General features: G+C 37.0%; 1 protein-coding gene across 1 annotated transcript in view; it reads right to left on the bottom strand.

Moving 5' to 3' along the window:
* The window catches only part of LOC139697949 (dynein axonemal heavy chain 1-like), a 500497-nt gene that overhangs the window by 330296 nt on the left and 153328 nt on the right, over nucleotides 1–16873 (bottom strand). Inside the window, exons 32-34 of the mRNA XM_071596807.1 lie at nucleotides 13719–13873; nucleotides 13295–13350; nucleotides 12954–13216 (exon numbers count right to left, since the gene is read on the bottom strand). Of these exons, the coding sequence (XP_071452908.1) occupies nucleotides 12954–13216; nucleotides 13295–13350; nucleotides 13719–13873 (474 nt within the window). The remainder of the gene's footprint in view (nucleotides 1–12953; nucleotides 13217–13294; nucleotides 13351–13718; nucleotides 13874–16873) is intronic.

Here is a 16873-nt window from a genome sequence, read left to right as displayed (position 1 = left end):
ATCAGTTCCTAGTAATTCGAGAGAATTTCAACTTTCATTTAACAGACCATTTTGATGAATGGGGGTTCACAACCAAGTGTGATACTGCAAGGACTACTCACGCAAGGATATTGGTATTTATAGGAACTCTTAAAAATTAGGTCTGAACCCGACCGAAAAAAATATATACAGAAAAGCTAATAGAAATGATAGGATGTTCAGTGGCAAAGGGTAGCCTTTCAAAGACTCTCAAATGAGGCCGTAAAAGATGACTATGGAAGGTGCTCAACCGAAGTCAGAATACTGAAATAGAAAGAATACTGGCACAAAAATAAGACTGATAACTAAAAAAGAGGGATTGGAAAGAAGAAACACAGTTAAAAGGAAGCTATAGGAATCTGCATAAACTAACTTGGCTTCTTTCAGCGAGTTGTGGTGAAATATTCAAATAAAAAAGTTAAGGAAAGGTTTTTAATCCCATAATACCCCATGAATACACCTCGAGCATTTTGGAAACACCGCAAAAGGCTTTAATTTCTAAAGAAGGCAAAATACACAGAGAAGTCGCCCAATTTGTTGAAAATCCCTTTGAGTAAAGAAAATAGTCACAAGATAAAAGGAAAACTAGGGGTTCCTCAAGTACACTGATTACATCAAAGATTTAACTAAGTGAAAGTATGAAAATAACTCTAATTCAAACTTGGCGCCGAGGATATTCGAGTGCCGTCCAAAAAGTAACTTACGTTCCGGCCTAACGTGGCGGTGGGTAGGGCTGGAGCCCTACCCACCGCCACGGGCCCGTCTCTATTCGAGAGAACTATTACTTCGGAAATACTACTTTTATTTAATTCACTGCAATGCAATATTCAAAAGCCTTTTAATTTGCGGCCATGTTTTCAACATTTAATTATCTTGAGGCTGATGATGGCTCTGTAAATTGAAACAGAAGTCGTATTGTAAAAAAATGTAAACAGAAAGTTTGAACAAGAATTTTACTCGTTCCGTACCGGAAAACGTCCACAAGATTACTCCAATTACTTGATGAGAGCATTCAATGCCTAAATCAGAGCATAATATAAAGCAAAATCATCCATATACATTCCCTAATACATTCCACTCTCACATAATTGTGCAAATTATTAATTAAACACATTTCTCAGTACTCCAGTAGGTAATTTGCTGACTGCAGAAATGAAGCTTTGGCTTTGTCACCAATTAGATAGAAATATTCAATTCTCTATATTTGCAAAAAATATCGTGAACTGGGCACCATGAAGTTGGCTTCGTACAGTATAGCATAACTAAGAGAATGGGATTAAATACAGAGCCCGCGTATCGCTCTCCAACAGAAAAAACGGCACCGTAAGCGTTAGATTGCCTCAGTCCCATGCCAAGTCCGCGGCCAAAAGGCATGGTGCGTAATGTATTAGAGTGGAGGCTGGTATGTAGAGCGAGATCCAATATGCCCTCGGGAATGGCTGAGAGGACGCTGACATGTGGGGGTGAGGCTACGAGGGGAAGCTGTTGTTACGGACGAGCGGAAGGAGGCTACGGGAGGAGTTCCCGGAGGAGGAGGAGAGGGGGTGGCAGGGGTAGTTCAAGGGAGCGCAGTCAGTAATTTGTACCGCAATCCATTAAAGCAGATGGAGTGAGAGCATGGGCTGTAGGAAGCCCAGAGCCGCTTGGAAATTCAATGGGAGACGACATTTATTTTAACCCTACCCGACGTTACGACGACAGGCGAACGGGGATGGAGTTATCCGGTGCCTGTGGTGGCTCGTCACGATATTCAGTTAACCTAAACGAGACGCTGCCTTTCCTTTCTCGTTCTGCGACAAAACCTTTTCTTTTCCGAAACACTAAATGCGTGCTTCTCTCCTTCCCTTTCTCTCTTAATCCCTCTTGCCTATCCGTTTTTCACGGTGAGATACAATCAGAAGTGGAGACAAAAGGTTTTATCGAAGAGACAAAAACATCCTTAATCAAGAAACTTTTACGCCACTTTCTTATTAGTATTAATCGCTCTTTTCCACGCGAAAACCACTCTGCCCATGTTTAAAATTCAGCCACTTGTATTTGAGCAGGCACTGAATGTTGAAGAATAATTCACAATAAACTAAGTTCAAAATATTTACCAGCATAAAAGAATAATATAGCGTTAATAATACCTTTAGTAACCTAAACTGGTAAATTTTTTAAAAGTAAATGAATGCATTTGATAAATATATACAATAAGACCGTTTGTCATCTAAAAACGACCACTAAGGCTTTTTCACGTACGAACGTTGCTTTGTCATATACTCCCTTACACTGAGTACCATATTATCGTCCAGGATTAATGAATGCCTAACTGCTTGAGTTAGGATATTCGAAGTATAATTCATTTATATATATATATATATATATATATATATACATACATACATAAATACATACATATATTTGTTTATACCGCTACTTAAATTTCCCGAAGATTAATACTCTAATCCAGAATCAACTGATTCTGGTGATTCTAATATAACAGATTTTTCAATTTCACCCAGCAAAGCGAGAGAGTTACTTCCACAAGACCAATGTTTACTGCCCTTTTATATTTCCTTCAAATAGACCACATTTTTCATAGCAAGAACATGTGGAGGGCGATTAACATGGTTCACTCTCCAATTTCCAGCTACAGGAATAGGTTGAAAAATACATATTTTCTATCCATTTCGGAGCAAAAAGGAAACTAATTTGACAATTACAAAAGTACGAGAGTTACAAACTCATTTTTTGCATTGTAACCGAGAAAATCGGCACAAAAATTATTCAATCATAAAGTCAATGCAAGCAAAATCAATAAATAACCACCTATAAACCCATATTTCCCTCCCCGGACTACAACCTTGACGTGGTGAAAGGGCTTGTACGTTCCGATGACCCCTAGAGCTGTGCTGGCGGGAGTAATAATAATTGCTCCTGGTAGGGTCACCCATGCCAGATAGGTCGAAGGTTAGGAGCCAGACGAAAGGTAGTCCACGCAGCGTCTGTTCCTCAGTGAGGCGGCTGCAATGGCGTCTGACCCCAGTGGGGCGGCCAGTAAGTGATGGCGTCACGTTAAAAACACTATTGAAGAAGGCAACGGGAAACCATCTCAATTATCATTCCCAAGATTACCATGATGGACTATACAGAGATTTTGAGTCCTGGCATCTACGGGTCTCGGCCCAATCGGCCGTGTGTCGTGCCCGGCAGCGGGGGAGGCAAGGCTTCCGCGGTCGTCATCCCACGAAACCCTTGCAAGGGAAAACCAGCAGCAGCAGGACAGAAGACGCAGGAGAAGAAGACCAAATTAGTTAGAATAGGAACGTGGAATGTTAGGACAATGATGAGGACGGGGAAATTGGAGAATGTTAAGCGAGAGATGGAAAGGGGAAATATAGATATTTTAGGTCTATGCGAGGTGAGATGGAAAGATAGCGGGGATTACTGGAGTGATAAGTATAGAATAATATACAGCGGTGGGGACGAGAGCCAACGAGGGGTTGCCATAGTATTAAATGAAGAGGTAGGAAGAAGCGTAGTCAACATAGAGCAGGTAACGGATAGAATACTACTAGTGGAGATAAAAGCAGAACCCACGAACTTAGTTATTATCCAGGTATACATGCCACCGAGCAACCATAAGGAAGAAGAGGTCGATAGGATATACGATCAGTTAGAGGACATAATTGCGTGTGCTCCTGCAGGAAAACATTTGATAGTGATGGGGGATTGGAATGCGACGGTAGGCGAAGGAAGAGATGGTGATAAGGTCGGGGACTACGGTTTAGGCACGAGGAATGACCGCGGGGAAAAAGCAGTTCTGCAGGAGACAGGGGTCAGTCATCACCAACACTTGGTTTAAGCACCACAAAAGACGCAGGTATTCATGGAAAATTCCAGGGGACTCAGAAAGGTATCAGCTAGATTATATCCTGGTTGGACATAGGTTTACGAACAGTGTGATAAATTCGCACAGCTTCCCGGGAGCGGAAGCGGACTCTGACCACAATTTAGTTATAATGAAATGTAGCGTCCGTTTCAAAAAGATAAGGCAGGGGTGGCAAGTTAGAAAATGGAATGTAGATGCATTAAATGGTTTGAAAAGGAAGGAATACAAACAGACGGTAGAGGAAATCATGGAGGATGGTAAAGAGCTAAGTGCTATCGAAGAAAAATGGGAAAGCATCAAGAAAGGGTTATCGAAAGCTGCAAAAGACACTATTGGAACCGTTAACGCTAAAATGACTAGGAAACCATGGTTCACAGATGAGATGATTACAAATATGAATGAGCGGCTAAAATGGAAGAATGTAAATACAGAATTAGGCAAAATGAAGTACAAAGAATTGAACAATACATTGAGGCGGACAACAAATAAAGCAAAAGAAGCATGGTGGAAGATGCAGTGCAAGGATATGGAAAGTCTGAAGAGTAAGGGTGAAATTGGTGCGCTGTACAGCACAGTTAAATCTTTATCGGCAAGTAAAAAAGGAAGATCTATGCAACAGTTAGAGATAGGGCGGGTAAGATAATAGTTGACACAGGAAAAATCCAAGATAGATGGAAGGAGTATATAGAAGAACTGTATAGTAAAGAACTTAGACCAACAAAGATAGACATTGAAAAAGACTATGACGTAGAGGAAGATAGCTTAGGTCCAGACATACTAGACGATGAGTTAGATAAGGCATTAAGGGAGATGAAACTAAATAAGGCCATGGGGGTGGATAATATTCCCGCGGAACTATTGAAATGTTTAGGAAAATGTGGATTAAGATGGTTTGAGTAATTAAAATAGCTCCTATTGATATAGGGTGTTTTATTTTTCTAAAGGCAATACTATTGCCTGTACTAAATAAACTAAGCGAAAATTGTCTGATACAGAGAATAGTTTATTAGTAAAATATTAATTTTGGAGATTAATGATGAAAAGGAAGAAGAGGCTATATGGGCTGATTCGTAGTATTTATGAGGAAGGAATCCGGCCGGAAGATTTTGTAAGATCAGTTTTAGTCCCTATTCCGAAAAAGGTAAAGGGTACACCATGTGAGGACTACAGGACGATAAGTTTGATATCCCACGCAGCTAAAGCTTTTCTAAGGATCATAAACAAAAGAATAGAGAGTAGGGCAAATGATTACTTAGGGGATGATCAGTTTGGGTTTAGGAAGGGGAGAGGTACGAGTGATGTCATTGCAGTAATGAGATTATTAATCGAGAGGAATATAGAACACAACCAGGAGGTATTTGCCTGTTTCGCAGATTTCGAAAAAGCGTTCGATAGAGTGAATTGGGAAAAACTAATGAGTATATTGCAGAAAATAGGAATAGATTGGAGGGAAAGGAGGCTAATCCGCAACCTGTACATGTCTCAGACTGCTCAGGTGCGGGTGGGGAACGGGGAGTCCGGATGGGCAGTGTTAGGAAGAGGTGTAAGGCAGGGTTGCCCACTATCACCGTTTCTGTTCAACCTGTAAGCAGAGGAAATTATCAAAGAGGCATGGAAAGAACTGGAGGTAGGAATGAAAGTGGGCGGGGAATTCGGAAAATCAGTTAGGTTTGCTGATGACCAAGCTTTAGTTTGTCAGTCAGCCAAGGGGCTGCAAGCATTGTTTAGTGAATTGGAAATTCAGTGCGACAGGTATGGAATGAGAATCAATATTAATAAAACAAAGGTTATGCGATTTTCTAGAAAGAAAAAGGCTAAGCTAAACAATAGAATAGGAGGGCAAAAACTAGAGCAGGTAGAACAGTTTACGTATCTCGGTAGTGTTTTGGACCAACACGGTCTAAGTAGTAAGGACGTTAGGAGAAGAATTGCGCTAGGCAAAGAGGCTTTCACAAGGAGGAGGGAGTTGATGACGGGGACGTTGAGTAAGGATGTTAAGAAAAGACTCGTTAAAACTTTGATATGGAGCGTTGCTACGTACGGTGCGGAAACGTGGTCATTGAAGTAGGAGGATAGACGTAGACTGGAGGCTTTTGAAATGTGGGTGTGGAGAAGAATGGAGAAGGTGAAATGGACGGAGAATAAAACAAATGATGAAGTACTTTGTATGGTGGGCGAAGAGATGGGTTTTTTGGGAGAAATCCAATGGAGGCAGGAAAAGTGGATGAAGGGGGTATTGACCGGTGGTGGGATGTTGAAGACTGTGATAGAGGGGAGAATGTTAGGCAAACGAGGAAAGGGAAGGAGCAGTATAGGGATGTTGGACGGGATGAAGGAAGGAAGAAAGTACTGTAGGGTGGAAGAAAGTAAGTAGTACAGAGATGAAGAGGGACCTGATGCAGAGTAGGATGCTGTGTTTTGCTAGGAGTCACAAATTATTTAATTAGTAGCTATGTCCATCCTACCTTAACCGGTAGATTAATAATAATAATAATAAGCCCATATTTATTATGGAAAATTTCAAATCAACAGCTAGAGTGGCTTGAGGCGATTATTTACAGCCAAAAACCGCAGATATGGAAAATACTTCAACCTGATACTTGATTTCACGCTGGAGATCAAAGCCTCATAGAGCCACATTTTACGTCAATATTCTCAGCTGGATACGAGAATTAGGGTAGAACTAGAAATTTTAAATCTCATTTTAAAGGAATGGCAATAGTAAAAAATGTAGTGATATTTTTGACCATGCATTAATATTTTCATCATGATAACCTACGAAGCCTACACTTTAAACCCTTCACGCCATAAAGCGATTCAGATTTGGAAAAAATGTCAGCTGCTAGATAGATATTGCCCAATCCGCGAGCGGGTGAACTTTCTATATGCTGAACAGAAAAGAAGATGAAAGAACGCTAACTGTGCGCTAAAATATCCCCAGGGTACACTGAACCGTATTCTTCTTCCTCTGCGGGTAACATTTTATTTTGACTATTCCTGACGATATTTTTGGCGTTTGGCGAATGACGGGATTCGCACTGTAGAGTAAATTTTTAATCATGCTGCTAGTGACAGTATCTATTCTGCTGATACCTACTGGCAAAATGTTGTCGTTGAAGCAAATGAACATTGGCCAGAACATTAATTTATTCTTTTGTGTTGAAATTATTACGTTACAACGAATACATCGGAAACTCCAGAACCCGCACTTTATATGGGATAGAACATGAATAAACAACGTGTCTGCTAAAGGAATATCCCACTTGTTTTGCTTTCCTAAAAATATCTAAAGGAAATAAATATTCTTTAAGTTATTTTTCCTATCGTCGAAACCTTCTTTGCTTTAACGAGGTATTTTCTTTTGCTTTATTTCTGAACCACTACAGATCCTTATCATAATTACCGAAGAATACTCAATATCCATGAATGAAGGGAACCTCATCAAGACACATATATATAGGTAGAGATATTTCCCATAAAATTTCCCTCAAAAAACCTCTGTTATCATGGAAATGACTGCTCGATGATCAACAGAGTGTTTTCCGTACTCAGCACTCTTGCGAATAACTGCCTTAATTTTTTGAATTTTTAACGCTTTTAATGAGGAGTGCAATAAATCTGGAGCCCTAACTCATCCAAAAAGATCAAAAGATAACTTGGTGCCAACGCTTTTGCTTACTGTACGATTTAACTCCACACTCAATTTCACCTTTCAGAAAAATAAAAAATACCACGGTCCTTCCAGGAACAAAATTACAGTGGGTACTTGATGGTAAAAAATAAGAGTATAGCTTTATTTAGACAGAAGCAATGAAAAACTCATGAAAAGGAATGCGACATATATGTATGGGCGAAAAATTAGGAAGCTCGAGAAGAATAGTTTTACCTTTGCTGGAGTTGAACTTTCAAATAGTAATTTAGAGTAAACGACGTGTTATGACAATAATAAATAAAATTTATCAATGGTGTGTAGTAAATCCAAAACTGATCATTCGTTTCGCATCATGACTACGTTTCTTTTGCTGCTGTATGAATCATTTTTTTTATGTGAATAAGAACGTGAATAAGACTACCCAAGATTGTTCCAACGTTGGCTGGAACTTCCTTTTTTCCTAACAGGCACTCATTTTAAACACCAATTAAGATTTGAAGTAGTCAGCAGAAAAGATACAGGGTAAATTCATTATCTTCAATTAAATGAAGTCAAGGTCACTGCTTACTTATCATACAGGTATCTCTAATGGAAAAGTTACATTAAGAAACGATTAATAAACAGCTTTAACTTGACAAGAAAATATTGTATTACCTCACTAATGACTTGGGTGAAATTCATTCAAAAGTGTTAACTTTACCTTTAAGTAAATTTTAATTCTTTTAAAAGCTAGAATTAAGTAATTTTTGAACCATAAATAATAAATTGTAGACTTCTGAAGGTGTCCGTGGGACGCCATAGACACACCAAAATTTTAGGACAAAAGGCTATTCGTTTAAACAAATATAGAATAAATTTTTATTTCATACAATCCTATCATTGAGCCGTAACTACTGAAGGAATTTTAAACTATTTAAAGTATATATTCCAATATACGAAGTTTTCCAAAAAATTATTTTTATAAAAAAATTAATCATAAAATAATTAATCCTCGTATACAAATAAGGTTACCACATTTAAATTGCTACATGAACCAGCACTATACAAACACTATTGTTGCTTTATACATCGGTAAGCTGTCAGTTTCAGCTTTCTGCTCATTTATTTATAACAAGATATTCTTCACTTATGACGATGCACATTTTTACGTATGCGTATTTTCTTTTGCTCATGTTAATTATTACCATTCCCATAAAATTCCAATGCGTCATTCAGTATCAGAGACGAATAGCCATCATCAATAAGATATTCAAATGTGTTCAGGGCATGATTCTTCAATACAATAATAGCATATCCTGTTTTTGTACGGAAAAAGGATGAACTAAGCATAGGAAAAGTCGACAAAGCCCGCGAGTATTGTTTCAGAAGTGACAATTTCTGCTATTCGACACTTGTCATAATTCTAATAATTACCCACTTGATGGCCAAGCCACTTATGACGCATCTGACCGAAAGCGGCTACAATGAATATCCTCAAGACCCTCACACTGAAAAGCCAAAGTAAATCAGGAGCCATTTTAATAGTTTGTAGAGTGCAGCGGTACATTTGAACCATAGGGAACAGGCTCTGTCGGTAAAATAATTCTATTCAGTATCTCTCCAAAACTTTTCGAGATTATTTGTAACGGAGCCTTCGTGACATGCTCCTATATGACGTGACTTTTTTCCTGAATTGCTGTGCGTGACCTATATTGAGTGTTTTTAATATTTAGTACAATCCAAAAAGAAGCATGGTATATTCGATTCTGCAATAATTGCCCGGGAACGTGTAATATTGGAAAATATTTGGACCAATACTTTTTTTTCCACAGTAAAAAACATCACCAATGGGTCCAGTGGCCCGCTTTTCTTTTTAATTAATCATTAAACCGGTAAATAACTTCGTAGGGCACAATTATTGAAAACCTTCTCATTAGTCATTTCCTTGTTTACATTAGTAAATTAGACTGCATTGAGCAATCTGAACAGAACAAATCTGAAACGTCAAAGTGGAAGTGTATACTAATGTCTAGATACTCAAGAAGACATATCTTCAAGTATTTACCATAAACGGCGATAAGTTATATCATGTCGCTACACCTCTGCCCTTTACAGAACTCTCAATGAAACGATTTTCGCTCTCCGATGAGGCTATGAACATTCAGCTTTAAGATCGGCATCCCAACTAAGTCAGATATCTTACCCATGAAAGTAGCCATCAGCGCCTGGAAAAACTCAACTCAAACTTCGTAGTAATTGTTACTCGGTTTAAGGTACTTCTATGAGCATTTAATTTAAATTTTACTTACACCAATTGCAAAAAACCAACTGATTTTTATATAGCCTGAGACCGCTAATGTTGATTTTTTACTCTATATTATTTTAAAGTTTCGCATGAGATTTCTTGTATTGCGTTGGAATAATAAAAAATAATAATTTCGTAGATAAATGTAATTAAAGATGTGTTTATTGGCTACTTTAATTACCCACTTATATCATAAAATAATGAAACTGCCGGAAGTCATGTGTTAAAAAGTAAGAAGTAATTTTAGACGCAATATATACCTGATTATTTATATTCTTATTAATATTGAATTAATATAATTATATTTCCAGGCAACTAATACTGTTTTAACATTAATTCATAAGTCATAAGACTCTCCCCTAAATAGTAGGTACAAACAATATTTACAAAGTCTTGTCAATTTTCCTCGCCTACGCAATATGATAAATAGAAGAGTAATTCGTCGGAACACTTTATCTTTATCATAGAAGAAATCATAGCATGTCAATTATTTATAATTTTTTCAGACTAAATTTCCCTGATCAAAAAAATACTTCGTGAATCGAGAATAAATGCATCACTCCTTTCAAGCTACTAGAGTATCCCATGCTGAAAAGAATTAATCCCCTACGGAAAGTTAAAAACTACTTCCTCGCCAGACTCTCCTGGTCCTTCATACGCCCTAGGGATCTCGTTAGATCTTTGTTGGAAATGTCAACTGGTTTTCCTCATCTCCAAAATTTACACAATCCTTAATCCTGACTGGGTTAGAAAGTGGGTACGTTACCCACAAAATCCAAAGCACAAACAACGAAACGTAAATAAGAACACTTGAAACGGAATCAAGAGCTCAAACAAATACGCTCAGAATAACGACATAAAAATAAACGGCAGATCACTGCGGAGAACTGAAAAAACAATTAACTATGCTTAATTATGTGGCATCCCAAATGGGCAAGGATTCTATACAACATATTTTCTGGAATAAAAAGTTCCAACAAAATTTCTTTGGGCAAAATACACCTCAGTTTCTGTACCCTACAAAGTGTTTAGAATTGGTTGCAAGATGTTATCGTAAATGATATTATTCCATTAGTTAGCTGTCTATATAGCACGAAAAGGGTCAGCCAAAAGTGTCAATCTATAAATCCAGTACTCGAGAATGATGCCCAAAGTTGCGTTTCACATTTTACCAATAACTAGGTTCCATTTTTCTATTATTCAACTTTTGAAATGCAATTTTTCATACAGCAAACATGTTCTCTTTTCAATGACATATTTGTTCAAAATACTTATATGCCGATAGTTTTTAATGCCTTCCCTTTTAATAGATTCAAGTTTTAGCAAATTTTTCTGAAACTAAAATGAAACATTTTTAGAGTGTAAAAATCATTCGCCTGGACCGTGATATGGACCCAGAATCCCTCGACGTTCGGCCTAGTGCTTACGCCAGTTAAGCTGTCGAGGCATCCTCTTACACTTGTAAATTTTTTGGGGGTTTTAAAATAAAAAGATGTTATCACGAAATATCGTACATACAATATGACAGGCATTCTTAGTCGTGCGTGATGCGCCACAGCCTACGCGGTTAAAGCCAACTTTAAATACTATACTATGGGTGTTTTACCTTTGACAAATACAAAGAAACTGTGGCAGACGACAATGTCATCCAATAAATGTGTGTTAAAGAGCAACAATTTCAGAGAGTAAAAATCATCCACTTTGATCGGGATGGGGACTTCGTTAGCCAAGGTTTTATAATTAAACTTTTTGAAATCTACATTATGTAGAAAATCTGAACGTGCACTACTTAAACAACCTAATTTATTATTATTTAGTATTTTACCGTTGAAGGTAGGTTTAGGATGGACACGGATTGGTCACAGTTCTGAACCTATACTAGCAAGACACAACCTGTGACCCCACTCTACAATTCCTTCCTCGTTTGCCTAACGTTCTCTCATATATCACAGTCTTCCTCATTCAATCGCCCATTGAAATGCTCCGCATCCACCTTTCCTGCCTACTTTGGATTTATCCCAACGAGCCTCTCTCATCCACCACCATGCCTAAAACCCTGGAACTTTGGAATAAATTATACTTTTTCCTAAATTTATGGTGTAATTTCAATTTAATGTCTTTGTCTTCTGTAAAATTATACGGATGTAATTAAAAAGCTGTATCAATAAAAAACAAAGATTTATAATTCTTCAAAATGGTGGTGTATTTTCATTGTGGTGTTCTTATAAAAACAAGTGCCATTAGCCCTAAAATCTCTATGAAAATACTTTAAGATTTTTCACCAGAATAATCAGCATTTTCCTAAAATTCAGTTTTCCTAGAAGAGAGAGAGAGAGCGATAGAAAGACGGTGGGAATAAGAGTGATAGAGAAAGTAGATTACATATGCCTTTTGATGATATCCTTTCGTACCAGAGAGGCCGGGTCACAGCGTGATGTTTTCAAAAACTACATTCATTAAAACTACCGATATAAGGAATGTCTATTACCAGTCAACCCTTACGATTAAATCTCAGAGTATTTTATGTAAATTGCAATTTATATATTTGTTTCTGGACGTTCAATCGTAAGAGACTAAACAAAATATTACCAAATTGTTATATCCCACAAACATGACGATGATGGTGATGATAATTTTAAGTTCAAAGAAAATTCAGGCTGATTAAAAATATTTCTCATTCTCTACTCATTTTCGACATGTATTTACATACGACCGGCACTAGTGTTCAATTTTTGAATATTCACATTTTCAACTTCTTGTCTGATTGGGAAACATCGTTTTAATTTTCTTAGGCACTATAAGGCATTTTACTCAGGGCCTTCCGTAAATTAGCAAAAGTTTAGGGAATAATAAAAATAAATTTGAAAATGTATCGAATAATTTAGGTTATTTCAAAAATCATATTAATTTAATCTGGATTGAGCACTATTCTTTAACTTTAACTGAATCCTTTAACTTTATTCTAAAGTAGTTGATACTTCTGCCTAATAAGGTCCAATCACCTTTAAAATATTACACTATTACGACATTCTCCGAATCCTGATTATTCCAAAGTAGAGAATCCGTCTTATTTCTCAGCCGAAAAATTCCCCAGAGAAAATGATTCTTCCTAAATTATTTCTAACCTTTGGTAGGCGCTTCAACCAGCATGTGACAAAGGGCGAAAGTCCGAGAACTCCTGGCTCTAAGTACACCATTCCGCAACGAGAGACAGTCGCAGGGGATGCCACAGCCAAGTCTGCAACTTCAAACATCATCGTCTGAGTGGGGGCAAGCTTAATGATTTCCCCCGAGCTAAGGCACAACTTCTTGTTATCATCCAGGACGGTGTTTAGATTCTCTATCCACACGGCGTCAACGGGACCATCAAAAACATACCAACGGTAGTCTAGGTTTGGTTCTGCTGTTATGATGCTACCATCGGCGGCCCTTGCAGGAAGTCCATCTTCATCGATAACTTCTCCACCACCAGCAGCAGCTGAGGCACCAAGACGAACCAACGAGGACAAAATGCCGTCAGTCCTAAGAAATCACAGTTACTTAATTCCACATAAATTTCATGTCACAAATTTATGGAAATATTGCGAACTATTGCAAGCAGTCTGCCGTCAAGGGATTTAGACTGACCAATAAAATTATTGCATAACTCCATGGCCTTATTAGAAATTTAGCTGGTTTATTTACTACTTAACATAAATACAATTTGCATTTTAAAAATTAATTTATCAGAAAAATCAATTAATAACTAAAACAAAAAAATTCCCATTGCAAAAGAAATGGGGATTATGATGTAAAGGCGCATTACTAATATTTAATGCGATATAAGTGGTGAGTATGTAGAAGTACTAATGTCATCAAAAGCATTATCAAGTGCCATCAATTTCACTCACCATTCATGGGTTTGAAGGTCGTATTCCCCGTAAAGTTGGCCCATCGTGATCGACTTCGGGTTCAAAACGTACGTATGAACTTTCTCAAATGGAGAACCACTGGGAGACAGTTCACCTTTAAGCGATGTCATTGCATCTCGTAGAATTTCATAACACTAAAACGAAAAGACAATGCGAGAATATTGAATATGAATGTAAAAAAAACTGTAGCATTGATGTTCAGACTGCGAAATAATGTTTCGTTATCGGGGTAAAATTAAAATATCTACTTATTGACGAATTCAATTCTCAGCGTGTAGTTCCCTCCTCAACGTTTTCATGGAATATTATATTTTGTAGCATTATGGACAGTATTATAAATCATATTCATATTATTAGGCCAAATAGTACATGACTTATACAGATTTGTGAAATTGTCTTTTAAACAGAAAACCGTTTTAGTCGTAACTTCGCAGCACTCCATTTAATAAACGAAACATCTACAAATTAGCAATTTACGACACTATTAATTCATTCAGAATTTTCTATTTCAACAATTTAATGAAATCTCAAAAAACATTATATAGCGAAAATTTTCAATCGAAGTTTACAATATATTAAAGCTCCCAGATATCACTGTGATGATCAACACTGCATCACCAAATCGTCATCTTATCAACAAACCTATTAAAATGGCCGTCTAATCAAAGCATGTTTACGAGTTTTATATAACGTACAATTCGTAATGAATGAAGCACCGAAAATAATCAACAATTATCATGAATATGAATCCCTAATAGCCTCACGTTATTTACTTTATTTACCTTTCAATATATCACTTTATGTAATTTTTATTTGCATAAAGGATAAGTGTGACTGTTACTGATTGAATGGTTTTCAATTTAAGCTTTAGAAATTCCCAGAAACTGCGGGAGATGGCGCAATAGTAACTTTCAACGGTGTCAACCGCTAAATGTGCATTACAATTCAACAATTTTATTTCAAAATTCATTCATTCCATCCCGGTCAAAGTGAAAGATTTCTACACTCTGAAATGTTTGCATTGCCGAGCTTTATATTTTTTCTGCTACCATGAAATTACCTCATTCAGGTGTGATAATGTAAATAACGATTATAAATAAGAAAATGAACGCCTATTTTCGGTTAAATTTCACTTAGTAAATTGTTCATCACCTCCAGACTCAAGGATTAAAGCAAGTTTTATCAGATTGAATGACAAATCCATGAATTAGCCGCAACCCTTGATATTCTGCAAATTTCAAGTCGCTGGGATCCAGATTTTCTTCTGAGAACAAATTAATTATGAATATAGATTTACCCTTTAAATGAAGAATTGGAGATTTAAGACGCAATACTTTGGCAAAGTATTGTTAATAAAAGTCAAGATAAGTTTAAGAAAATGGAATGTGATCCTAATCCATTACCCAATACCTGTGATTTGTATTCATATAAAATAGAATAGTAAACTATTTTTTCAATAATTGGACGGAATTTTGCTTACGTATGTGGCCTACTCTCACGAATTACTCCCCTGTTAGGTTCTTCTCTAGTACCCAATTACACGAGTAATGGCAATTAATTTTTCTTCCCGTGTTGCATTTCCAATTATTTTCTCCAAAAAAATACGCAGCATTCTCATTACTATTTCTAATGATGATTAGCTTCTAGTTTCCAGCAAAACCTCTACCATCGACATCGAAAAAAGGGAGCAAACATGTAGCGCACGGCAAACATTGTTCTGGGCTTGCAAACTTACATCACTATTTTGCCTTCATTATTTTAAATTTGGAAAACATCGTTACCTTACACATTAAAGGACTGGAGAAGGAAATGGATCACGTGTCAATTAATCACCACAGAAGTGATGAGAAATCTTTCGCTTTTTAAATTGAAACCATGAATTGACGCTCTTGATCGTTTAATCGTATTCATACTTTTTCATGAATGCCCTAAAAAACCGTACACAAGACGATGGAATAGCTCGCATTTAAACAGTCGAATTCTAATATCAAAGAGATAAAGATTATCAAATATATCATTCAAGCATTGTGCCAACACGGAGAATGATTTATTCAGTATCTGCTATGAATTATTCCCATAAAGGTGTAGTGAGCGAGATGAGAAGCATGAGACTATTACAGTTGGACGTCTATTGCAAGGCTTTTCGTTTGGAACCAGTCGATTTCCGTTACGGTTCTCCATACACACCATCTAACCCTCAGTCCAAAGATCAATAGGTGCGAAACACGACAGCAAAGGGCATTATTTTACTCGAAGAGCATATTCGGTAAGTTCCGTAAGGCAGTGATACATGCAGAAGTTGACTTAAAATATATCTATTTCCATTGAAACGCATTAAAACAATTTTACAATGACCTCGCTGGAAAATCTTCATTATAAGATACTCGTACCAAATACCAAGAACATATATGCAATGGTAGCAATAATCCAACTAACTTATGCATTATTTCAGAATTAAAGGAACTCTCAATAACTGCATGAGTTAATGATTTATTCGACAATAGAGCTAAGAAAAAATAAAAATTGCTCAGTTTACGAAATTTCCTAGTTTATTAGTATAAATATTTGGTAAAAATAAACGAGCATGAGCACATTAGGATACCGTCCAACATGGCGCTTCTTCGTTGAAGCATCGAATTGCAACCGATGATTACCTTGTACAGAGTGAGTATGGCAGAAAACAAAGTCAACGTTCCACGTTGACTCCTCTACAAAACTATCCCTGTGTGTGGCCCAACACTTGAAATTAAACCATTTGAATCGTCTATAGAGACAACAGCCACGTGCGCTATGGGCAGATAATTTCCGCTGGAGTGCCATCATTCACGATGTCTTTTCCACGAAGTCGATCGAAGAAAACGAATGTCGGATGCACATGTATTCCATACGCTGGCACCATGTGAGCAGTATCCTCGATCAAAAATTAAAAAAATCAATTATTTTGGCTTTTTTCCGAATTTATTTAGCTTAAAGATATTAAAAAATCCCTACCCCTCTTATTTTTCCTCAACGCTGTTCGTTCAACGAACAAAGTGACGAGATTCCGCAATAATACACTTGTATCTGTGAACAGAGAATAAATGCAACAAAACGCCTTGGAAAACAAGATATCCTGTGAAATTCTAACAAATAGA

The sequence above is a fragment of the Hetaerina americana genome, unplaced genomic scaffold (assembly GCF_022747635.1).
Source record: "Hetaerina americana unplaced genomic scaffold, ioHetAmer1.1.p SCAF_8, whole genome shotgun sequence".
In the NCBI taxonomy this organism is placed as follows: domain Eukaryota; kingdom Metazoa; phylum Arthropoda; class Insecta; order Odonata; family Calopterygidae; genus Hetaerina; species Hetaerina americana.
Note: the sequence above shows the minus strand (reverse complement) of the source record. Positions and strands in the feature narration are given on the sequence as shown.